General features: G+C 48.6%; 1 protein-coding gene across 3 annotated transcripts in view; it reads left to right on the top strand.

Annotated features, from left to right (window-relative positions):
- SLC9A8 (solute carrier family 9 member A8) overlaps positions 1 to 26,077 on the top strand; it is a 68,951-nt gene that overhangs the window by 38,379 nt on the left and 4,495 nt on the right. For all 3 annotated transcript variants that reach the window (XR_006891102.1, XR_006891103.1, XM_046678965.1), the window contains exons 9-15: positions 3,989 to 4,127; positions 5,572 to 5,677; positions 13,708 to 13,824; positions 16,154 to 16,236; positions 19,061 to 19,172; positions 22,314 to 22,534; positions 24,992 to 25,138. Coding sequence is in view for 1 of the 3 variants with exons in the window: in XM_046678965.1 (XP_046534921.1) it covers positions 3,989 to 4,127; positions 5,572 to 5,677; positions 13,708 to 13,824; positions 16,154 to 16,236; positions 19,061 to 19,172; positions 22,314 to 22,534; positions 24,992 to 25,138 (925 nt within the window). In the remaining 2 variants the exon portion in view is untranslated. The remainder of the gene's footprint in view (positions 1 to 3,988; positions 4,128 to 5,571; positions 5,678 to 13,707; positions 13,825 to 16,153; positions 16,237 to 19,060; positions 19,173 to 22,313; positions 22,535 to 24,991; positions 25,139 to 26,077) is intronic.

Here is a 26,077-nt window from a genome sequence, read left to right on the forward strand (position 1 = left end):
CTGTGTGGAAAGCATCTGACATCAGTTAACATGACAGCCTTTCCTCTTCTGCTTCCACCCCTGGTTATTGTTTCACTCTGTTTGCCATTTTTATCCTAATTTTACAGAAAGAATTTACCAAATGCTGCTTAATTGCAAGAGATGCTCAGCAGACAAACAAAACAAAACAAACTGTAAAATTTTTATTACTCAAAAAGTAATACGTATATTCTTCATATAAAATTTAGAAAACACAAGCAAAAAAGAAAAAAAAATTACATGGACTGGTACTACTCAGAGATAATTATGGTTAACAATTTGGTAGAAGTATACGTATATTTTATTTAGATGGGCTTGTATGCCATGTACTGTATTGTGACTTTTCCATTGGACAGAGTTTGTAAACTAATCTTCTATAACGTCATTTTACTGGTTACAGAGTGTTCCTTTCTATGGATTTACTGTGACCTATTTAACCAGCTCCCTATTTTTGACTTTTTCATGTTTCTCTTGGCAAAAGTTTCTATAACTCTATTAGGAAATTATCAGACACCATGCTGTAAGACCTTTAAGAAATCTGATGGCAATATTTTTTCTTATTTGAGATCTACTCTGAAAGCTTCTTAGCTTTCTGGTTTTGACTTTTATCTCATGTCCTGGCTGCACGTATTGAACATTTGTGATAAAGAACTTTACTGAAATTGGAGATGACATCATGTGTTATTTTTCTACATTAGGATCTAAACTCAACTTCTTTGTCTCTAATTTATTTGTTTATTTTTTAATCTGTTAGAAGTAGGATCTTTTCTGAGCTTTTCCAGGTCTCTTTGCCACAAAAAGGCCAAAGATTATATAAGATTTTCTTTTTAAGATGAGAAGTGATGGCATCATTATAAGTAGCCAAAAGTTCTTCCTGGAAAAGTGCTTTTGAAGGCCAAGATCACCTATGATGACAGTTCCTCAAATTGGATCTGTGGACCACAGGCATCTGTAGTGTCCGGCCTCCGCCTCCGACAGGCTAGGGTGGCAGTCACTGACCTGAGCCACATCCAGCCTCACTGACTCTCTAGACGTGCTAAAGGCTGGTCGCCCGCCATCAGCATTTGGTGAGGGGCCTCTGTGTGCCAGATGCTACTCGGAGACCAGTTGTACTTGAGCTCAGTCCAAGGTGGGAGAAAGATGCTCAGAGAGAAGTGAACACAGTGCCTTGGGTATGAAGGCAAAACAACCACTGTGAAGGGTTTGAGGAAGCTTTCTCAGACAAGGTGTCATTTTCAGAGAGAAGAGGGAGAGAGGGGGCATGGTAAGCCTGCCTTTTTTTTTTTTGGCGGTACAGGAGGGGGCTATTATCAGCTTTTTTTGGTTATAAGGTAGAATCATGTCTTGTTTTTAAGGGGTATACTTCATAAATGACCATTTTTTAATGTTTCCACTTTCATAAATGCCAGAAAGCTAAGTATCTTCTGTTTCTTCATTAACTTTAAGTTATTTTTATCTTTGATTTGTTACTATGACAGTTTATTCTCATAATTGCTGTAGAGGAACTCTTTTATTTTCTCCAGCTATAGCTTAAGCTCGTGAAATGGATCCTAAAGAAGCACTGTCATTTATTCTTTAAGGTATAAGAACCATGACTTGAAAAAATAAAACGTGGACAGTTACCAGACCTGAAAGAGTCTGAATTCTACTTTCATTTATCCCGAGTTCAGAAACCGTTGGCCTCACCCTGGGTCTGCTATTAATCTGTGGTGTGACCTCCCCCAGTTAGTCACTCTCTTTGGGCCTCAGCCTCCCCTGTGTAAAAAGAAAGCAGTGACACCAATGTTGTACCAGCTGTGGCAGTGGGGTGGGGGCAGGACACCATGCACGTGGCCCACAGATCCATTTGGGAACTGTAGGTGATCTTAGTCTTCAGACGCACTTTCCCAATAAGAACCTCGTTGGCTCCGGCGCTCCCCAAGGTGAGCTGTTAACCTGTGACCTGCTGGGAAGGAAAGGGCATGGGGGAGATTGCACATTCAGGTGAGTCTGGAAAACTTTTGCGTGAAAAGCGCTTTCTTTTTTGCAGGACATCTCAGAACCTTTATTATGTTGTATTGTGCTGTGAATGGCCATGAAAGGTTTCCTAAGGTTATTTGATCAAGCTATCCTTTTATCGGAGATTATCCTGCCTTAAAATCATACCAGTTTGTGAAACGCTGATTAAAAATGAAACTGAGGGGCCAGCCCAGTGGCACAGTGGTTAAGTTTGCATGCTCTGCTTCAGCAGCCGGGAGTTCAGCAGTTCAGATCTCAGGAGCAGACCTACCCACTGTTTATCAAGCCATGCTGTGGCAGGTGTCCCACATATAAAACAGATGTTAGCTCAGGGCCAATCTTCCTCAGCAAAAAGAGGAGGATTGGCAGCAGATGTTAGCTTAGGGGTAAATCTTCCTCAAAAAAAAAATAAATAAAGCTGAATATTACTCTTAAGTATTCTTTGTTTCGTTTACTGATTCAGCAAAAATTGATTGTGACCTTTGTGTGCTGGGCTTTGCCTCAGGCCCTGGACATATGGCAGTGAACAAGGTGGACACAGGCCTGGGCCTCATGGAAGGAGGCGTTAGTTTTCACGTGCTGTGGTGGAGAAAGCAGGCACAGGAGAGCCTGTAAATGAGCTGACCTGTGGAAGGGGTCAGGGCAGGTGTCCCTGAGGAAATAACACTGAGCTTGGGTTCTGAGGAACAAACCAGGGAGCTAGCTGGAGCCAGGGAAGAATGAAAGATGACCTACAGGGAGGTGCCAGGGACAATGAGGCCTGCTCTGAATGAGGAGGAGATGGGACAGAGAGGTATGGCGGGCAGGGGAGCCAGGTCTGCTAAGGAGACTGGGTTTCCTCCTTAAAAAGCAGCAGGGAGCTGTTGGGTTTTGAATAGGCCAGTAACCTGATCAGATGTGTATTTGAAAGGTCATTCAGGCCCCTGAGGAGAGAGTGGGTTGGTCCTTAGGAAGACAAGGACACAGCTATAGAGATCTGTGAGGCATTAGCCCTAGGACAGAGGATAGTACAGGAGGGAGGGAGGGATTGAGAGAGAGTCCAAAGGGAGAATCAGCAGGGGGAGGATATTTAATGAGAATGACTCCATCTTAATGTATAATGGTTTTCTTTTCCATTTGGGGGTAAAACCGACAATTTAATTTAATGGCTTCTGACATTTTACTTTGTTGTGTTATAGTAAAAGGAAAGTTCTTTCAATTCTTGCCCCTAATGCCTCCTAAATCCACCCTCTTGGCCTGTATCCAATGGCATTTCTTCTCTAGCCAATTCCATTCTCATCTTCCTGCCATAGCCTCAATTTCAGGTTTTATCACAGGAATCCCGCCCTGTCCTGAAAACACCCCCATGACTCCCCAGGGCCGTCAGGACTCCCTAGCTTGGTTCATCAAAAGCCTTTCCCAGGCCCTGCACTGCCTGCTGCGCCTGCCTTATCTCTTGCCGCTGTCTTCCCCAGCCGCCCCTCCCCCCATTCACGTGTTTTGTCTGTACTGACTTATGTAGTTGAATGCTCCATAATGTGCCACCTATTCTTGGGTCCCTGCCTCTGCACATGCTGTTCCGTCTGCTGGGGTGCTTTCCCTCATTTCTTCACCTGGTTAACTCTTCTTTATCCTAAATCTGAACCCAGCCCACTTGTTATCATGAACCTTCCTTGACCCCCAGCAGTCTGTTAGATGCCCACCCTGTGTTTCTGCAGCCCTTCGCCCTTAGCTGCGATGGCCATTAGCTCCCATCTTGTTTTTCTCCCTCATTAGACTGTAGAGCTCCGCGAGGGCGGGACTTTGAACCCCCAGAAACTAACATGGTGCCTGGAGCAAAGTAGGTGAACAAATAAATGTTTGACTAACTGATTGAACGATGGATGGGTGAATGAGGGAATAAACAAGAAATAAGTTTTTAAGTTCCAACTTAGTTTCTAATAACTTTGTCTATAACATTTTAACTTCTTTCCGTTTTTCTTTTATTTCCTAGCACAGCTGAAGGTTTAACAAGAAAAAATGTGTCAGATGTCAGTGGGTGGCAAACATTTTTACAAGCCCTTGGCTACTTCCTCAAAATGTTCTTTGGCTCAGCAGCACTCGGCACCCTCACTGGCTTAATCTCTGCATTAATATCCTTTTAATATGATGAACACGCGTGGCTGAGAAGATTACTCTTAATTACATCCATCTCTAGCCATTTTCTCCAGTTCCTTAATAAGAGGCCAATTTTAGTCTAAGGTGGTGTTTGAAGAAGGATTTTTATGCTTAGTTTTGGTTTGAGGAGCACTTTAATTTAAACTCAAGGATTTTTTAATTTAGCATATGAAATTTAGGATGTCACTTTTCAAAGCTTAAAAAACATGTACAACTCTTGGATATCAGATGTGATTTTGAAGGCTTCTCAGTTCCCAGAGTATGATAACCACATTCAGATGAATTTCATTTTCCTCTGTCTCACTTTTCATTTTCAGAAAATTGGAAGTTAATTTCCTTTGAAAATGTCAAATTGAGAAAATCTCTACCCCCCTGCAATGTGTTTATCTGGAAGGATCAGAAAAGAGACTTTCAAAGTGAGCTCCGTCGAAGTTATTTGCGCTGATTTTGTTACTTAACAACCCATAAGCCTTTCCAGCCAGAGAAGGAAACAGACATGTTCAGGCCAATGACACCTTTATTGCTATAGAAAATACCTCCTGTTTAAAATAGGAACAGGCACCAGACCATTTGTGTGCCTAAGCCTGCATCGCAGGGCGATGGCCACCTGGCCTCCTCCACGAGCAGTCTATCTCCCAGATGACTGGAAAGCCTCTTTCCCTGTGACACGCACGTTTTTCTACCATCCTGTTGAATTTTCCCATCAGCTCCTTTGTCCAGAAGTCTGAAGGCTCTACTGAGTCGGCTGACAGCTTCTCATATTGTACCAATAAACAGAATGGAAAAGAAGACTCTTTCCTCTTCAGTATTTTCCTCTATATTTATCTTTTTCTTTAAAAAAAGGGGGAAAAACCATTTATTGTAATGTAGCTGAGTAAATGGGTGCTGTGAGCTCCAGCATAGGCATGTGAACAATATTTGAATACATAGAAGACTCTCCTTTCACAGGAGCATCAGTTTAGACATCTCCAGGAATAGGAAAGAAGGTCCTTCAGTGGGACATTGAACCTCAGAGTTCTGGAAACCCCGTTAGTGATCTCATCTCATGTCCTCGGAGGAGTGACGTGGCCCTGGAAGGGCCTGGTGTGTGCGCTGTCCCCATCTGTCTGCAGCCCAGCTGTGCCCCAGCTCTCAGCCGTCCAAGTCAGCATTTTCAAATGTCGACTTAGGTTGATTTTAATTTTCCCCTACCATTTGTCTCAGGGATTTACATTTCTTAGTGATTTGTCAGATTCTGTTTCTTGAAACAAGAGTCTCCCTGCAAAAAAATCCGTAATGACAAATGTTCCCCGTTACCTTGGGATGTTCAGAACCTTTTGTGTCCGTTGTCTAGTATGTTTGGAAGGCGGCAGTTTGTGACTTCTCTAGATGCCCCCTCAGCTGTCCCTTGGTTCTTTTTCCTTGACAACTGTGATTTACGTGCTGAAGCATATTGACTTGAGGAAAACGCCCTCCTTGGAGTTTGGCATGATGATCATTTTTGCTTATCTTCCGTATGGGCTCGCGGAAGGAATCTCACTCTCGGGTAAGTGACGGAGAGCAGTGAAATGCTGGGGTCGAGGGCACGTTGTCCTGCCTGGTGAAAGAGGTTGTGTGAGTTAGGTCACTTTCAATCACAAGAGTAAGTCACAACTTAGAAGAACTTAAGTAATAAAGGAGATTTACCAGCTCTCTAGGGATGCGCTGGGATTTCGACCTGGCTGGGTCCAGGGCCTCAGTATTGTCACAGTCACATTTGCTCTGTACCCAGCATCCCGTAGCAGAGATCAAAATCTCTCTTCCAGTGTTCCCTCTTTCCCAAAGAAAGAAGGCCTTCACTCAAAGGCGGGGAGACTGCCCAGGGCCGGCAGTCGCTCAGCCCATCCCTGGGCCCTGGCATTCTTTCACTATAGTTTTGCCTTTTCCAGAATATAAATGTCGTATGAATGAACTCATGTAGTAGGTAGTCTTTTGTGTTTCATTTCTTTCAGTTATCATAACGTTCTTGAGAGATGGCACGTTTTTGCTGTATCAGTAGTTTATACGTTCTTACTCAGCCACGTTTATCCATTCACCGTTTGAAGGATGTTTGGGCTTTTCCAGATTTTGGCTGTGAATATTTACATATGTTTTCATTTATCCTGGATAAACACCTGGGAGTAAGGTTGCTGGGTCATATAGGAAGTTGTGTGCTTTACTGTATTAGAAACTGCCAAGTGTTTTGCAAAGTGATTGGATCGTGCACATTCCCACCAGAATGTGTGAGAGAGTTCCAGCGACTTCGCATCTTCACCAACACCTATTTTAATTTTAAGAAGTTTGGCCGTTTTGATAGGTGTGTGGCAATTGGATTTTGATGTGGCGTGGTCTGGTTCTCTTTGGATTCTGCTTGGGGGGCGTTGAGCTTCTTGGGTTTATGGTTGATGTAAGTTTATAGCTTTCCTGCAGACATTTTTACCCATTTCTTGAAATACATTTTTCTGTCCTCCCCTGTCCTTTCTTGTTGGGACTCCAGTTATAATAGCTTTGCCCTTTTTTTAATCTTTTTTCCCTATGCCTTTTCTTTTGCCATGCTCAATCTCCTGTTAATCCCGACCAGTGTATTTTTCATTTCAGATATTGTATTATTCATCTACAGAAGTTCCCTTTGGGTCTTTTTTTTTTTTTTAAGATTTTATTTTTCCTTTTTCTCCCCAAAGCCCCCTGGTACATAGTTGTATATTTTTAGTTGTGGGTCCTTCTAGTTATGGCATGTGGGATGCCGCCTCAGCATGGCCTGAGGAGCGGTGCCATGTCCGCGCCCAGGATCCGAACCAGCGAAACCCGGGGCCACTGAAGCAGAGCACGAGAACTTAACCACTCGGCCACGGGGCCGGCCCCTGGGTCATTTTTATGTCTTCCATTTCTCCTCCTCTTCATGTTCATGATTATCTCTGCATTCTTGAGCATATGGAACATATTTGTAGTAGCTATTTTAATGTCTTTGTTTGCTAATTCCATCATCTGTCAGTCCTAGGTCTGCTTCTGTCAATTAATTTTTCTTCCTTTCATAAGTCCTATTTTCCTGCTCTTTGCTTGCCTATTAATTTTTGATTGGATGCCAGTCATTGTGAACTGCATTGTGTTGTTGAATACTAAATTTTATTGTATTCCTTCATAGGGTTCTGGACTTTCTTCTGGCATGTATCTAAATTCCTTGGAATCAGTTTAATCCTTTGAGATCTGCTTTAAACTTTGTCAGGGCAGGTCCAGAGCAGCACTCAGCACCGAGGCAGCACCCTTCTGAGGACCCCGCCTCATGTCTCATCTGGTATGAGGCCCTTCCACTCTGGCTGATGGGAACACAAACTATTCCCAGCCCTGTGTCCACCTTGGGAATTGTTCAGCCTTCTCCTTTTTTTTTTTTTTTAATTTCCTCGGCATCACTGGCTTTTAAACATTTTGTTTTTTTTTTTTTTAAAGATTTTATTTTTTTCCTTTTTATCCCCAAAGCCCCCCGGTACATAGTTGTATATTCTTCGTTATGGGTCCTTCTAGTTGTGGCATGTGGGACGCTGCCTCAGCGTGGTTTGATGAGCGGTGCCATGTCCACACCCAGGATTCGAACCAATGAAACACTGGGCCGCCTGCAGCAGAGCGCGTGAACTTAACCACTCGGCCACGGGGCCAGCCCCCAGCCTTCTCCTTTTTAGCTTCTTTCCCCAGCCTCTTGGAATCTCACCCCACTCAAGTACAGATCAGTGTTGGCCCAAGCTTCAAGGGGACTCTGCTGCAGCTCTCCAGAGGTCCTTCTGTGCGGCTCCTCCTCCCAGGTGCTCTAGCTGCTTTGGCCTCGCCCATCTCTCATCTTCTGCTCTTCTCACCAAGACTGAGACTGCTGGGCTCAGTTTGGGGTTCCCCTCCCTGAGCCTCAGCGTGGAAACTACGTCCAGGCAGTAAGCTGGGCCAGGGCCTGAGGCAGGAGTGGCCATCTTGTTTGTTTCCCTTCTGCCAAGAGTCACAGTCCTCCCCTGCCTGGTGCCCAACGTCAGGAAACAGTTTTGTCTCGTATCTGTTATCAGATTTCTAGTTGTTTGTGGCAGGACAGCAGTTTGTGAGGCTGTTATTTCTTCATGGGCAGAGTGGAAGTCCCCGGTGGGTTTTAATGATTCCATTGAACAGAATTCTCCCCACAGATCACTATCCGGAATCAAAGGAGGGTACTCTGTGAGCAGATCTTGCCCGGAGGAAGCAGAGAGGACTCTGGCCATTTTCACTGGAGAACTCTTTGTAAACCTCAGGGTTTTGTTTGTTTTTAATCCTAAACCAATTCTCTTGGATAATGTCATCCCATTATCTGCCATCAGGTTTCCTCTCTTATCTTTCCTGAATTTGGGCACTTATATAAACATTACCTGTGAGTCATTTGGCTCTGGCCTTCCATCATTTTGGAATTTGTGATTAAAACAAGGGAGTGTTTTTCTTGTCTTTTCTTCAGAGACGCACTGTTTTCTGTTTCTAGGAGTTTCGTTTCCTTAGGGACCTCTGCTGCACATGTTACTGGGCCAAAGAGAGCGTATGCAGCCCTAGGACATCCCCCGCCTCTGGTGATGGGCTCGGCTCTGCCCACGCTCTGCCTTTGGGATATTTGTCACACAGGGTTTTCAGAGAAGGGTAGGATAGTACTGGTGTGTTGTGAGGACCCTCCAAATCCCCCTGTAAGAGGACACACGGGAAAGGTGCTGTTCGTGCCGTCATCTCCATCCTTTCTGTGCTCTGCTCTTCCTGACCGTCACAAAGGACTGAATGAGTGGTTACCAGGACCACTGAGCAGGACATTCTCTCCTTACGAATCATTTACCTAAATCACGCGTTTAGAACGGCTGTTAAGAACTGGACAGACCTGGGTTTGAATTCCAGCTCCACCTCTCAGCAGCTGTGTAACCTCAGACAACAGACTTAACCACACTGAGCATCCACTTCCTCGTCGTGAACTAGACATAATAAAAGTGTGTGGCTGTGGTGAGGATTAAAGGGAACCGGTGCAAGGAAGAGCCCTGACGGGCATCAATGTATGTTAGTGCTAAGGTGGCCACATGTCCTGGTTGGCCCTGATACCCCCAGTTTTCCCCTTTTGTCCCAACATGACAAATTAATAACACCCCCTTTCACTCCCAAAAGTGTCCTGGTTTCAACAGCAAATTAAATAGTCTCCCTAATTATTACTAGGTAAGCATTAGCTATTCTCAGAATCTTTGTTGTAATTCTATCAGTGTTAACTTTTTCTCTCGTTCATTCAAGCCAGTTTTGAGGGTCACTTTGCCCTCTGGCTCTGAAGATAAAGACTCAAAGACAATAGACCCCATCCTTGCCAGTTGAGCCAACTCTGGGCTGAGGGAGGGGGAGTGGGGCAGAGCACCACTGTCGAGGTGAGTCAGAGGATGGCATTTTAGCTTTGAAGGAGGAGTTTGCAAAATTGATCAGAACACAGTACTTTCTGTAAAATCTTGGGAAAATGTTGGCCAAAGATGGAATGTATCATCCAGCACTCCTGCGCACAGGCTTCCATCCAGGGAATTCCTTTGCAGCACTGCCTGTGAGAGAAAAACTGGACGTGACTAACGTTCGTCAGTAACAGGAAAGATCTCATATGTTTGGTCCATTCTCACCTGAAATACTATGCAGCCACTAGAAAACAAATTTGACCTGTTTGTACTGCCATGGAGAGAACTCCAAGATACATTGTTCAATTTCAAGAATGAAAGTTGAAAAACCCTTCATTCCTCCACTCAGTGAATATTTATTAAATGCCTACCCTGTGTGAGAACCATCCTTAGGATAGGCTACAGTAGTAAACAAGACGAGATCAGGTCCTGCCTGCCTGCGGCAGAAAGACAAGGAGCAAGTAAGCAGACATGTACAGTCCTTTCAGGTAATGAGAAATGATATGAAGGAAGAAATCAGAGTGATGGGCTAGAGGGTGGCCCAGCGGCAGAAGCGTCGTGAGATGGGCTTGGGAAGGGCTCCCTGAAGGGGTGGCGCTGGAGCTGAGACCTGTGAGCTGAAAAGGAGCCAGCCCTGAGGGGGTCTGGGGGAGGGGTGTTCCACAGCGAGAGCAGCAGGTGCTGAAAGTCAGGGGTAGGCCTGGGGGAGTTTGGAACTCCCCGGGAAGAGCAGGAAGACCAGTGTGGCTGGGACAGAGGGCAAGACCCGGCCCGCAGGGCTCTGTGGGCCTGGGATGGAGTTGGAGTTCTGTTATACATGCAAAGGCAAGTGTCAGAGGCCTTTTAAAAAAATCACCGTGCTGGTAATGCATGCCCTATCTGTAATATGATCCTGTTTGTTACTTTTAAAGATAGGTAAACTTTATAATGGCCTAGTAAAAGAATTGGTGATCTGCACATTGAACTGTTAATAGTGGTTACCTCCGGGCAGGCGGTGTGATGGAGGTTCTCTTGTTTGACTCAATACCTCTGAGTCTGGATGTTTTATAGCCAAATATGTTGATTATTGGGTAATTAACAAAGAAAACTGGCTGTGGTTTGACTCAGTCTTCAAGAAGTATATCATATTTTACCTACAGTAAGATACAATACAGTGGAAAGTATACCTTGTTACCCTTTGAGCTTCTGCCTTTTGGACTTGGATCCCTTTACTCTATTCCTTTATTACATTTAAAACAATGGATTTAACTGAGACTAGGAATGGATCTCCTCCCTCCTCCCTCCCCTCTTTTCTTTCTTCCTTCCAAGAGGCTAAGTTTGCTGCGCTATTACCTACTTCCTTAAATGATTTGCCTTGTTTTTTTGCTCAGGAAGATTGACCCTGAGCTAACATCTGTGCCAATCTTCCTCTATTTTACGTGGGATGCCGCCACAGCATGGCTTGATGAGTGGTGCATAGGTTTGTGCCCAGGATCCAAACCCTCGAACCCTGGGCCACTGAAGCAGAGCACATGAACCCAACCACTACGCTACAGGGTCGGCCCCATGATTTGCCTTCTGAAAGAAGGAAATGTCTCAGGAATTCTTCCTTGCAGGGCATGTTTTTAAATACCCATGCCTTCTATCTCTAGGATGTTACCCTGTTAGTGTTGTCTCAGCCTGTGCCAGTGGCAGCTGCAGAGGATGAGGTGGTCTGGGTGGTGGTGAAGTCTCTGTTGCTTAGAGAGGGTACATAGGGCAGACACTTGAGCTGTCCCTTGGGCTTTTGCACCCGCTGCTATCACTGACTCTTTCTTTTAGCCCCCAGAACTTGAGAGATGCCCTGACTCCAGACGAACCCAGGGTAAAAGTGGTGGCTAGCTGTTCCCTCGTGCATTGGCCAGAGGGCCCATTTTCATATGGTCCAAGGGCCCATTTTCATATGGTCCAAATTTTGCCCCCAGATGGGGTTTATTTATACACAAAATTTTTAAACATTTGAATTAGTTGCTGTCGTTTAGTTGGGAGATTTCTCGTAAGACACAGATTTCTGGCGTCTCTCAAAAAATCAGAAGGAAGCCTGGTCAGCGCTAGGCCCCCGTCCGGAGCTGCCGTCAGCCCTCTGTAGATGGTCTTGTGCCTTCTTTGCCCATGTGACGCTCACCCACTTATTTTTATTTTTATTGTCTGGCCCCCGAGGAGCTTGAGTTTCCAACCACTGGCCTAGTGCGCCAGACTCAACTGGCAGCCAAGCCCCTTCTGCGCTGGGCCTGTCCCCTTGTTGAAGAGCCTGAGGCGCACGGCCCGGGGAAAGGCGAGCCCCCTGGGGCTCTGGCCGTGGGCTCTCCTGATGTTCAGTCCCAGGGGACTTCCCCATTCCACTCTCAGATGTGACTTCCCAGAGCGTTTGGCTCTCCGCAGCGGTTATTTGATGTCAGACCGTGGGCTGTGACAGCATCTCTCTGTGGGTGGAAGGCGTTCGTGTCACAGCTTAAACAGGGATCAAGCTCCTCAGGGGTTGACTTTCACTTCAAGGTTAGAACTGCAAAGTCTCAGCTGTGCCAGTGAATTGATAACCCTCCTCAAAGCAGACTGATGAACAAAGCCTTTGAACGCCCAGAAGCCAGAACCCTAGCGCTGGACTGCAAGTAAAGGGGAGAGCCTTTCGATCTGTTCTCTGAACACTGGCCTGGGTCCCTGCCCTCCGCCCCAGCCTCAATGGCCGAGGTTGAGCTCCAGCCCCGGGGACTAGCCTCTCCCCTTCGGTTTCACCTCGTGTGGCCTTTTCGGCCTCAGCGCCCTGCGTTTCGGTGCAGGGTCAGGAAGGGCAGGCTCTCTGAGTGGTCGGTGCAGGAACAGCCTGAGCAAAGCCAGTGAATGGAGGGAACCCCGGCGGTTTGTCTCGTGTGTGTTTTTCCTAGCAGAGCAGTGGTTCGGAGCAACTCTCGAGCTCAAGTCTTCTCAGCACTGTAAAGTAGCCAGTGGAGGAGTTTCCTGACCCCTCCTTTCCCTGCTCCAGTCTTGTCAGGTGTGGCTGGGGCAGCATTGCTGGAATTTCCGTCTAGCCGCCTTCGTGGGGAAAATGAAAGAGCACAGCCGTTTGCTCTTTCCTAAGAGAGAAAATGTTGCGCTGTTGCTGTCTCTCAGCAGATGCCTATTGGGCACCACAAGTAGTAGGGTTTGCCTGTATTTTGTAGGATATTGTTTATAGAGCAAGCTTACCAGGTGAAATGTTTCCGATACAATTCTACGATTTTCATCCTTTTATAAATGGAACCTTAGCCAGTGATCCCTGTTTCTACACAATGGCCGAAGCAAGTTAAATGTTTGCTTATGAAGTTTGACTTGCGATTCATTTATCTTGGCAGCGTATTTCATGACTCTGTAAAAATCTCAGCTTCCTCATGTGAAATAGAGACCCCTTTTCTGCTGTCCAGGCAGGGAGACACTGAGAGGAAGCCCATGCAGAGGGCTTCGGGAATGATGCAGGGCAGGGGACGAAAGTTGAGACTTGAATCCTGAGTAAACAACAGAAGTTGTAGACTCTTTCATGGAGAACCTTAAAGAAGAGATACGTGACTTTTTAAATAACACATGTCTCTTTTTGTAAGGGTAATTTATGGTGATTATGGGAAAATTCAAAATCGAGGAAAAGTGTAAAAGAGTAAGTCAAAATCCACCTGTTCTCCACACCCACATTCTTATGTTTCCTTTCCCCACGAGTGGTTTGCCTGCCCCCCTTATATCCGTGGATGGCGGTGACAGATCACGCCTGTTTCGTCCTGGCCCTGGGATGGGGACTTTACGTGGCTTATCTTCATTACCCTCCTGACAGTTCCATGAGTGGGTACTTTTAGTCCCACTGTACGGATGAGAAAACTGAGGCTTAAAGAGGGGGAGAAACTTGGCCCAAGGTCACCCAGCCAGTAATGAAGCTGCCAGAGAGAAGGGGCCCTGAGCATTTCTCTGCAGCCTCTGGGAGGCCTCAGGTATTATTTTCCTCTCCTTTTTCTTTTCCTTTTTCTTTAAACACCTAATACTCCAGGGTCTTATACTCTAGAGCACCTAATGCTCCAGGGACTTGGAGGAAGTGCAGGATAACTGTTTGTGTATCACATAGCAGGTGCTTTCTGCTCTGTTCATGTCTGTGCCCTTTGCCCCTTTGTCTCTCTAGGCATCATGGCCATCCTGTTCTCGGGCATCGTGATGTCTCACTACACACACCATAACCTGTCCCCGGTCACCCAGATCCTCATGCAGCAGACCCTGCGGACCGTGGCCTTCTTGTGTGGTGAGTTCCCCTCCGTGCAGTTCCTCGCAGGCCCACCCAGAGCAAATGCTTCTCCCTCGCCCTGCTGTGGGCATCAGTTGAGATTTTCTGGCAGAAGAGGCGGCAGAGTTCCTCAGAGCCGAAACTGCGCTCCCTTAGACTTTGTTTGTTACTTTGGCTTTCAAATTCCATCAAGTAAACCTAACAAATGGAACATTTGATGCCTACAATTTTAAGACCAAAAGTAAGAGAACTACTAATTATGAACATTTTGGAGACTCATGCATTTTTTTATGTATTAAAGTGAGATTTCCAAAAATGTATTCGTTGGAACTGATATTGATGAGAGTTAGATGAAAAAAAGACTCCAGAGTCAAAAAAGAGTTTGGAAAATCCTGGGGTAAATGGTTTTACAAGCCTGTGAATTACAGCCTTCAGCTCACGTGCGTCCTGAGTTTCTAAGAGGGGTGTGGCCACAGCATCTCTCACGCCTGCCCGCAGAACAAGGGCATCTTGAAGGACAGCACTTGGGGAGATTCTGCATTGGAGGTGTCATTGTGGGGCTGGGGTCCACCATGGTGACTGCTTCTTTTAAGCAGTTTCAGTTTGAACTCTTGCTCCCCCACCTGCCTCCCCCCATTTTATACCTGGGAGTGAAGGAACCACTCTCATACTGTCCCTTTACGCTGGCCAGGTGGCAGTGCCCTAGCTGTCATCATCGGCATCTCTCATGGCTTGTCAGTGGGGCTTGTCTCCTTTTGAAGCACTAGTTCCCCACTCTCACGTGCTAGGAGGCAGGGGCAGGTCATGCAGACTTCATTCCGCAGATGAGGAGGCTCAGGTGCCAAGAGGTCAAATGACTTGCCCACAGTCTCATGGCTGAGAAGTGAGTATGGAAGCCAGGTCTGTCTCTGCCTGGTCCAGTGGGTATTTTTTCCACAGCTCCCCTCTCAGAAAGTCATAGCTAAAGGCTCTGACCCTCACTCTCACAGTTAAAGGAGTGTAAAGCAAAACGTCTGTCAAATTCTGTTTTGTACCCATCAGACTGGCAAATCTTAAGTTTGCTAATGCCCACTTCTGGCACGGCTGTATGGAGACGGGCCCTGTTGATGGGTGTCCATCGATGCTGTCTTTTTGGAGAGTCATTCCAGCATCAGTCTGAGTTTAAAAGGCATATGCTCTCTGACCCAGCAATTCCAACATCAGAGTGTAGCCTGTGTACAGGCTGAATTGTTTGTCGTAGCTTGTGATAGCAGAAATAGAAACACTCTAAATATCCATCCACATTAACCATGACATGTCCATGTAATAGAATTTTTCTGCCAGGGAAAAGCATAACATAGATCTGAATATGTTCTAAATGAGCCCATTTGGAAAGATCACAAAAATATTTACTAGGTAAGAAAAAAATTGAAGGAGGAGAAGGGTGACTGTCCTGTCCAGCTCGTGGACGGGTTTTAAAACGATACATGTTTGAAGGAAAAACATTGCTGAAATACTTGAGAACAGCCTCGCTGTCTTATGATGTTCAACTATTTCAAACTGCAGTCTTTGTCTCCCTGGTTACTAGCTGGGCTGGGGACGCCACAGGGTAAGCACGGGGCCTAGCGCTGGAAATTTATAAGGTGCTGTTTCTCAGGATACACAAGCGACTGCTTGTGCAGCGAGAGTAAACGTCAGACTCTGACTTGTGGAGCGGAGCCAAGAGCTGGAAATGTCTCTCTTCCTGCCAGTCCTGCAGGGTGTAAGCCATCTTCCAAACCTTGTGGCGGCATTAAATATGTGAAGTCAATCATTTGGCTTTGTCCGCTCTGGTGAGGAAGTTAACAAAGGGCCCCTTCACACCAGTGATGTGGGTCTGCAGCCATTTGCTCTGAATTTTTGCCACGTTGCCACAGTTGGGATCCTTGCTAATCACAGTCTTCAGCAAATGGACAGATTCATATATTTATCATCTTCCCGGGTGGGAGAGCATTTATGTGCATGAGTATTTGACTGTTGACTCATTAAATTGGGAGATTCTGAACAGCAAGCACGTGTTGCTGTGTGATAGAAAAGGAGAGAGTGAAAATGATGTAATCTACGCAGAATTCGAAATATATTACGATGTACACCTGAAACTTACATAATGTTATAATCCAGTGTTACTGCAATAAAAAAAATTAAAGAAAAGAATGAGAGAGTCGAAGTACAAGTTTCACCAAGGTATTGGTTGCAGGATTTTCCAGAAAATAAGCAAAATGTATATTGGATTCTGACTGACTTCTGAATGTTTGCTTGCTTAACAATTTAGCACTATATTAGAAGAAAATAGTTGGGGCTGAATAATCCATTCTTTGGTTTGTTTCAGAAACATGTGTGTTTGCATTTCTTGGCCTGTCCATTTTTAGTTTCCCTCACAAGTTTGAAATTTCCTTTGTCATCTGGTGCATAGTAAGTACTTTCCTTGTTTTTTATTTAATTACTTATTTGTGGATCAATAACCATGTGTTGTGGATTCATTTATGTAACTGTTAACTGTTGAAAGTCAACAGCTACATAGACACTCTTCTGTTTAAAGTTTCTTTTGTCAAAAGATCACAAACATACAATAAAGGAAAAAGGGATGGAATTAAGTGAATGAATATCCCTGGAAAAGGATTTTGGCTTCTTTTAAAGTTTTCAATGGCCTTGAATGTTACGGTCTTTTTCACAATGCACACGTCTATGTGTTTTGTGTTAGGTGGTAAAAGCAGATTTCAGAATTGAGTGTGTAATTGATCACAATCATGTCAAAGCTTTATGCGTAGAAAAAAGAAAATACAGCCAAGTGTTCACAGTGGTTGTAGAACTGGGGATGATTTCTTTCTTTTTCTTTTTCTTTTGGATAATTTATAATACATATACTTACTTCTTACTGTGATTTTCTTCAAATGTGTCCATTTTTAAGCGTGACCTTGGACACTTGATTAAAGTAAAGATACCAGGCCCTTTCCCACCCTGGAGGTTCCTCCAGAGGCGTCATCCCAGGTGACTTTCACCATCAACGTTTGGAAAACTGTTATAATTGGACTGGGGATGGCAGTAGGGGATAAATGAAAATACACCTTTTAAAAAGGAAAATAGAAATTTAGTCGTTTGCTGTAGAATCAAATCCTTTTGGGGAATCTGGGGGGTGGGGTGGAATAAACATTTAAAAGAAGGGTTCAGCTCCCTCAGGCATCTGACCAAAGTGAAATGAATGGCTTCTAACTTTGGGCATTTAGCCTAGTGTCCCACGATCCCTTGTGTGTGTTCCTCCTTGTGTCTCTATTCCCTCAGCGTGAGCTCCTCTCCTGTAGGCCCTCCTGCTGATTCATACTCTGAGCCCTAATTTGATCTTTGTTGTCTTTTTAGATCCTCTATTAATTTAAGGCACTTAAGAAGCACACCTTATTGTTGTTGAATTATCGTAATTCATGTTCAGTTAACTTTTATTACCTACTTCACTTAATAAAACACAGCTGTTGAGAGGCAGCCTTCTTTTTTTTTTTAGCACAGTCACCCACCATGTACAAACCAGTGAGGCCCACCTGTTTGGCATATGGGGAAACTGAGAGAGAAGATAAGGAAGCCTAAGGGAAAAGATGTTTCTCCTTGCAGTCTAGGTGCTTCTACCTCTCAGTGAGCAAGAGCACGTTGCTTTTGTCACTGTTATCTATCCTCCAGACTTAGGTTTTAGGACAAGAGAACAGCAGTGAGTCTTTTCAGAAAGTGTAGTAGTCTGTAGTGTGGTCACTGGCTGACGGGGGCCACGTTTGGTCAAACCTGAAATACAAGTGCAGGAAGGGAGGATTGGATTTCAGGGGGTAAGACAGGGAGGCGACCATCTCAGCTGTGGGTTGGGAGGAAAAGGGAAGTGAGAAGATGCCCTGGGGTGGTAACTCAGTTTCCCCTGAGCAGCTAGTCAGGCTAGCCCGGTGCTCCTGGAGGCGGCCAGCGCTCTGCAGGTGGGTTACCTTCGAGTCACTCAGTGGTCAAGGGTTTGGGCTGTGGGGGCTTGGCCCCGCCACTCCCTGCCTGGGTCAGCTTGCACCAGTTATGTGGCCCCTCTTTGTGTCCATTCCCCGGTCTCTAAAGTAGAGACAGTAATATCTCCATAAGACTGTGGCAGGGACCTGAATTGAACAAGGTAATGCATATAAAGTGCCTCACGCATTGTCTGGCATATAAATGTTGGTGATTGGGAGCCGTCCTTGTTAACTTAACCATCCAAGGCACACAGTCCAAAGCCCACTCATTTCGTGCTTGTTAAAGGAAGAAACTCGGAGCCTACAGAATGCATGTGTGTCTATTAATCCTTTCAAGTTGGTTATGGTGAGAAGCAAGATGAAAAGAATGAAAGTAAATTACTAAGTCATTCTACGTATCCACTTAGATGAGATTTGAACTTTACATAAAGCAGTGTTTTGTTAAGACCGCAGTGCCTTTGGAGATGGTTAAGAACCAAAAGCCATGGCAAGCACCGCCTTTTAGAACCTACCTACACATTCCTTTTGCTCAGAGAGCAGCATTTATGAGCACGGGAGGCCCTGCCCCGTCTTCCCTCCTTTCCCTGAGCAGTGGGCCCCCCCCGGAGAGGCAGGAACGCCTTGTCTGTCCCTCTAGAGCGGGCCCAGTGAGAATGATTAGTGCAGGCCTGTCGCACGGTGGCGCACCATCAGAGCAGTTAGTGCCCTTAAATTAGTCTCTGGGTACTTCTGCACAGCCTCTTGGCATTCGGTTTGGTTCTCCTGTCATTACTAAAGCCGTCGTTGATACTTGCTAGTCCTGTTTCGGACTGCAGAACCATAACATACACGGCTTTGTCCTCCCAGACACGCAGAAACTGGCCACCATGGCAGCACACCCGCTGGGCCTCTGACTGGCATTGTGTTATTCACGTCTTTTATGACCGAGGGGAACACTGCACTTACGATGGGTGTGTTTCAAGGTCTAGGTTAGCTTTGACAAGCTTCAACTTGAAAAGCCAGAGGTTTCTGTCTAAAACTTAGTGTGTTGGGGCCGGCCCCGTGGCCGAGTGGTTAAATTCGCGTGCTCCGCTGCAGGAGCCCAGGGTTTCGACGGTTCGAATCCTGGCTGCGGACGTGGCACCACTCATCAGGCCATGCTGAGACTGCATCTCACATGCCACAACTAGAAGGAGCCACAACCAAAAATATGCAACTATGTACCAGGGGGCTTTGAGGAGAAAAAGGAAAAATAAAATCTTTAAAACTTAGTCTGTTGCTATTAACAGGTGCTTGTACTGTTTGGCAGAGCGGTGAACATTTTCCCTCTTTCCTACCTCCTGAATTTCTTCCGTGATCATAAAATCACACCGAAGATGATGTTCATCATGTGGTTTAGTGGTAAGTCCAGCCTTGGATGGACAGCGGAGGGAAGCTACTGCTTATAAAGGCACACGCCACGCAGACATGTGGCTCTCTGCTGGAGCCCTCTGAGCAGTGTGCCTCACGAGCTGGAAATCATGCAAGCTCCCATTTAACAGGCGCCCGCTGTACTCCAGGCCCCACACAGACAGTACCCACACGCCTGTGGAACGGGGGCTCCATGACCGCTCTGCCGCTGGGGGAGCACAGGCGGCAGGCCAGAGGGCTTGCTTTTGATCTGCACCCCTACCCCCGGTCTTTCCTCGCCCAGGGCAAGGTGCACAGGGGCACCTCTCACCTGTCTGCTTTCTAGGCTGAAGTCATAAGGGCTCAAAATCAGAAAGATTAAAGTTTACACTTTTGTGTACTACAGGCTCGAATTGGATATTTTTTTCATTCAGTCACACTAAGTTCTGATAGTTTATTTGAACATTTCATTTGATGTTCAATCACATTCCTCTACTTTTTAAAGGATGGAAGTAATTTTATAAATCTTTGGCTCCTAAAGAACTGGGTCTTTAGGCATCTTTAAATTTATTTTTGAGCAATACATCCAGTTCTTTGTGCTTTCTTATTTAAATATTACAATTAAAATACTTCTGTGTGGGTCAGGGTAGAGCAACATGCTTTATAAGCTGTTTCCTGTCCGGTAGCATGCCTGTACATTTCTCAGATTTCTTTTCTCTTTCAAAGGCTTTGTTTAAAGTATATTCGTATATGTGTGAGATACATACATATGTATGTTCATATAGTGAGAGTAACCTTTTTTCTCAATCTTTTTTGCCAATGAGGAAGAAAATTTTTGTCAAGTAGTTGATCCAAAGTCTTGAAAATCTAAGAAATGTATCAGGTATTTTATAAAGTCATGTGAGGGGCCGGCCCCTTGGCCAAGTGGTTAAGTTCGCACGCTCTGCTTCAGCGGCCCAGGGTTTCGCTGGTTCTAATCCTGGGTGCGGACGTGGCATCGCTCATCAAGCCATGCTGAGGTGGCGTCCTACATGCCACAACTAGAAGGACCCACAACTAAAAATACACAACTATGTACTGGGGGGCTGTGGGGAGAAAAAGAAAAAATTAAAATCTTTAAAGTTATGTGAGCTGTTTGGGAGGGGGGCGTGACGAGAGACCTCCATGGGGAAGCGGGCCGGGCGTTTTCAACTGTGAAGGCTGTGGTCCGGGTGCTCTCTCCCAGGCCGTCCCTCGCCCTCCCCCGTCCATCCCCTCCTGCACCCTCCCTCCGTGGATTCCTGCCTCTCCTTCCTGGATCAGCAGCCTCTGTCTCTACTGGCTCCTCCCCTCATCATTTAAACAGTCGAAGATTCTCCTCTTTCCCAGCAAAAAACCAAAACTTCAGCCAAAATCCCTACCCCGCATCCCCTCCAGCTGCTTCCCCCTCTCCTCTCCTCATGGCCAGACCTCTTTGAAGTGGGTTGTCCTCACCCATTTTCTCTACGTCTTCACCTCCTGTCCACAGGCTGGACTGGACCTTGCTCAGGTCACCAGCCACCTCCTGCAGCCAGAGCTGGTGGGCAATGGCCAGCCCTTGTTCCGCCCATCTGCTCAGCTGGGCTCCTTCCTCCTGCCCACCTGCCTTCTCACTGGAGACCCTCTCCCCCTCTTCCCTGGGCCTCTGAGGCATGCTCCTGGTTCCCCTCCTTTCCCATCAGGGTCTTCTCGGCTCCTGTCCGGCTCTCCCTCCTCCTCTGCTGACCCTTCAAGTCCTGGCTTCCTCGGGACTTGACCCCAGACCCGCTTCTGCTGTTGTGTTGTCACAAGCCCAGCTGTCCTGTGGCCTCGACTCCACCTAGTTCCCACCTTCCCAAAGCTGTCCCCTTTCCTCTAAGATCCAGACTCCCATGTCTGAATCCTCTTCGCATGTTGTGGAAGTGTCGCACTCTCGTTGTCTCGGACTGCACTTGCCCTCCTGCCCGACCTGCTCCCTCCGCAGAACACAGCAGTGTGCGCTGTTACAGAGGTGTGGCTGGCTCTTAGTGTTCGCCGTGTGCACATGCTGTTCTGGGCCCAGGCATTTCGTCCTTGCGTCACTGAATGGCAGGTCCTGTTTCTAGTCCCTCCTGACAGGGTGAGCGGTTGATTTGAGGGAGGCCAGGGGAAATTAGGGGGCCAGGAGATGAAGCCAGGTCCAGACTCGAGACACCGGGCCCAGACCATTGCATGGCACAGCCTCCTAGGACTGCCCGCCCACTGAAGACTTGGGCATCCTCTGTGCCCTTTCCTTCCTTGGTCATCCCCCCTTCCGCTCACCCCTGTGACCTGTCGCCCTGCCCCGCCTCCTTCTCCTGGCACACACCATATCACAAGTCCTCTTGGTGTCTCTCCTCCCTATCACTCTGAGAACCCCCCCGAGGGCGGGGCAGGACTGCCTGTTCCCCTCTATATGGCACTAGGCGAGCCAGGAAGTTTCTTAGAGAGAAAGTGCTTTTTCCCGGCTCTGTCCAGCAGCAGCCTCACAGGGGACCAAGATAGGAAGTAAGGAAGAGGCCGTGATGCGGTTCCCAGCAGCCTCTGGCCACCCCCAGAGCAGCCCCCAGCCTGTGAGTGCTGCTCAGAGCTACTCAGGGGCAGCATCTTCAGATCCACGGGGCTCTGGACAGCCCGCATTCTGCGCCGTTGCCTGTGTGCTGCTGTGGGGCCCTGGAGGACGCTTCCTTCCCTCAGTCTCGGTTCCGCCTCTGTATATTGTGGAGACTAATAGGACCTGCTCCACGGGTTTCCTGTGAAGAGCCAGGGGCTGCGTGCACACACAGGGAGGGCTTGGTCTGCACTAGCCGTCACATTTCTCAAATGTGAGCATTGGGCTTGATAGGTCCTCCCACGCACACCCCCAGTGCTCCGTACCTGCACAGGGCACCTCATTTGATGTGTTCAACCATCCTGTGAGGTGGGAACGGGGGTGAGCTTCTGCCTGGGCCCCACTTCTCTGCAGCCTGCTGTTCTCACAGCCCAGAGCCTCATAGGATGTTTGCACTCTCCAGGGGCTCTGTTACAATGGGCAACTGCCCGTGCTGCTGGCCTCGCCCAGATCCCCAGAGGACCGGGCCTGCGGTGCCACTGCCTCCTCCCTCCACCTCCACTCTCACTTTCTTCACTGTCCCCCAGGCCTGCGGGGAGCCATCCCCTACGCCCTGAGCCTGCACCTGGACCTGGAGCCCATGGAGAAGCGGCAGCTCATTGGCACCACCACAATCATCATCGTGCTCTTCACCATCCTGCTGCTGGGTGGCAGCACCATGCCCCTCATCCGCCTCATGGACATCGAGGATGCCAAGGCGCGCCGCAAGAACAAGAAGGATGTCAACCTCAGCAAGACGGAGAAGATGGTGAGTGCCAGGTGGCCCTGGGTGGGAGCAGAGGGTTCGTTCCCACCTACTGCCGGGAAATGGGGAAATGAGACTCGATTTGAGGATACTTAGGACCTGCGCGCGCACACATGCGTGCACACATGCACATGCCAGTTGCACAACTTGAGAAAGAGGTTGAACTCGAGTGCCAAAGCATAGCTCTTTGGGGTCAGTTGTCTGCCAGCCTCGTGGCCTGGTGAAGCCGTGGAGGGCGTGTGGACCGGTGTCAGCCTCGCCCAGCAGCACTTCTCTGCTGCCAGTAGCCGCACCACCCCATCAGGGCCTGGGCCTGGAAGGTTTCAGAATCCCATCATTCCCCACCATGTCCTGAAAGCCGCCGGTTAGGGCCTGGGGAGAGGATGCTGCTGATGGTGGCTTTGAGGCCATGAGAGAGGACAGATGAAGGCATGATTTGGGGCTGGAGGCGCCCAGGCCCAGCTGCAGTGAGCCTCAGGCCCCAAAACCCCTGCCCACCTGTGCCTCCTCCAAGCCACCCTCCTGCCCCGGCAGCTGCGCCTGCCAGCAGCCCCCTCTGAGGCAGCTGTGGTCGTGCCTGCCTTGCCCTGTGTTCACCTCAGGCCCCTGTGCTGAGCCAGGCTCTCTGACAGAGCAGAGGCTGCCATGGCCTCTTGTCCCACCCTCCTGCACCCCCCACACACACTTCTAGAAATGCGTCTTTTTCTAGTTCCCTTATCCTAGGCCGCCGGTAACTTTAATCAGTCACGGGAGGCACAGAAATCCTCAACCAGGGGACGGAAGGGCACAGTCCCGGGCTGCTGAGCGTGGCCTCCAGGTGGCGCCGGCCTCTCGGGCAGGGCCATGCGCTGGGAGGAGCCCTTCAGGGCCTTGGCTGGGCTGCTCAGCAGAGCTTCTCTCCCTCCCAGCAGCCCCTCTCCCCACACCTGCCAACTTTCTTGTCTGTTTGTCATGAAAGCTGTAGCATAGGTCTCAAACCTCTTACTTTTTTTAAGATTTTATTTTTCCTTTTTATCCTCAAAGCCCCCTGGTACATAGTTGTATACTTTAGTTGTGGGTCCTTCTAGTTGTGGCATGTGGGACGCCGCCTCAGCGTGGCCTGATGAGTGGTGCCATGTCCGCGCCCAGGATGCAAACCGGTGAAACCCTGGGCCACCAAAGCGGAGCATGGGAACTTAACCACTCGGCCACGGGGCTGGCCCCTCAAACCTTAAAAGAGGGTGTCAGAATCAGAGGACGGCTCCGGGGGCTTACAGGTGTGGGCAGGGCCGGAAAGAATTTGCGTTGCTTACAAGCTGCCGGTCCCGCAGCCACACTTGGCAGGCAGAGCTCTGGGGAGCCAGGATGTTGGCTCAGAGAAGAACAGCTGTTCTTTGGAGAACGTTTTCCATGTGCAGGCTCCCTCAGGTCGCCCTGATAAGCTGCCAGAAGCCTCCTGCCCATGAGAGTACTGAGGCACAGAGAGGCCAGTCACATTGCTGCGGGCGCACAGATCCCAGAGCCCATACCCTTCACCACCACACTCTCCATCAGCGCTCCACAAGGTGGGGTCCCTGGACCGGCAGCATCCCTGGGAACTTGTTAGAAATGCAAGTTCTTGGGCCCCACCCCAGACGTGCTGAATTAGGAACTCCGGGTGGGCCTTGTGGGCCAGTATTTTGTGGATCACAAGCCCTCCAGGTGATTCTGATGCAGGCCAGCGTGTGAGAACCACTGCTCCATGGCACCCAAATGCCTTCGTCCGCTCAGTCTCTCTCCTCCTCCACCTACACCGCACGCGGGCGGGCGGAGGCCAAGTGACTCTGGATTCAGAGCCACTCCGCTGGCGAGGCCGCAAAGGCTGCATTCAACTCCTGTTTGGTGGTCCCTGCAGAGGGGAGGGCTGTTCTGGGCCTGGGGCCTGGAGCGGGGCTGATGGCGATCTGATGAACCTGAGACCCACTGACCCTCCTGACCAGCTACCCCAGCTGGTCGGCTGCTGGTTCTCTTCATCCCTCTCTGGTTCCGGCCTGGATGGTCCCCCTCCCCCCTGCACTGACTTGACTGCCCAGAACCGAACCATAGTGAGGGCCGCCGCAGGCACAGACGGCCCAAGGGGCCTCCTGTCCTGTTCGCTCGTGAGGCACCAGCCGGAACAGCACGTCCCGGTCCTGGTGCGCAGGGGAATCACCTGAAGAGTTCAAACACCCAGCCGCAGGCCCGGCCCAGCCCTGAACTTCTCATTTATTCACAATTCGGGTCTATTCCTGGGTATCTGCCATGTTTTTACAAACCTTCCTGCTTCCCTCCCAGGAGGCCCTGTGCTGCCTGCAGACCCCCTGCACTGATTTGAAGGCGCACTTAGGACTGGGGACACCAGTGGCCAGGGCAGTGGGCAGCAGCTAGGTAGGCTGGGTGGTGTGGGGGCTTCCAGGAAGCTGCCAGCTGCCCACCCACTGCCCGCCTCCCCTCCCCCTGCAGGGCAACACCGTGGAGTCGGAGCACCTGTCGGAGCTCACCGAGGAGGAGTACGAGGCCCACTACGTCAGGCGGCAGGACCTGAAAGGCTTCCTGTGGCTGGACGCCAAGTACCTGAACCCCTTCTTCACGCGCCGGCTGACGCAGGAGGTGGGGCCTGGCCAGCACCACACAGCCAGGGGTGTCTCGCCTGGCCCAGAGCGGGGTGGACAGGGCAGGGCAGGGAAGGCCCACGTGCTCCGGCTGGGGGAGGGGCAGCCAAGCCACTGCGTCTGCTCAGCTTTCTCTCCAGCAGGGGCGCGGGCTGCATGTGCTGTGGCGTCAGCACCTGCTCTTTGTCCTTTTCTGCCATCTTTAGTGCAAGTTTAATAATAGACTTGTGAGCACAGTTTGCTTTTCCTGGATGATAGACCCGGGGCACTGATCAGCTACCGAATCTGAGTGAGGAATTTCAGACATGCTGGGCCTCAGGCAGTGGTCCAAGGCTCAGGGCTCTCTTTCCATCCCTCCAGGCACGGCTGGCCTCCGGGTGACAGTGAGTGACACAGTCTCACAGAGACCAGCTTGGACCTGCTTTGCTAAAACTGTCATCCTGCCCCATGCAGGCTTTCAGGGTAGAGGTGGCGTTCTTCTGGCTGCTGCCTCCCCTTGTTTCTGAGCCCCGTTTTCTCTCCTTTGGGGATTGCTGTCAGCATGTGAGCTCTTTCTGTGAGCCAGGCGTGACAACAAACATTTTTCATGATTGCTTCATTTCATTCTCCCAAGAACCCATGCAGTAGATGCAGCTGTTATCTCACTTGACAGCTGGAGACTGAGGCCCAGAGAGGTGAAGTCACCCCTGAGGTCACACAGCCTTGGCAAATACATGGCAAAGCCAGGAGCAGAGCCTGACTATGTCTGATTCCAGAGGCCACGTTTGTTAACGTCACACTATCCTGCCTCTTCCTCCTGTTTCTGAGTGATGCCTCCTGTTAGCTCCACCCCACCAAGAAAAATCCCAGCTTGAGTTTTAGTTAGTTTACACTTTGAAGTCGTCTGTGGCCATGCACCCTGCCTCCCATCTCCCCCACAAGTTAACAGAGCAGCTCC

Source organism: Equus quagga, chromosome 12 (assembly GCF_021613505.1).
Source record: "Equus quagga isolate Etosha38 chromosome 12, UCLA_HA_Equagga_1.0, whole genome shotgun sequence".
Lineage (NCBI taxonomy): Eukaryota > Metazoa > Chordata > Mammalia > Perissodactyla > Equidae > Equus > Equus quagga.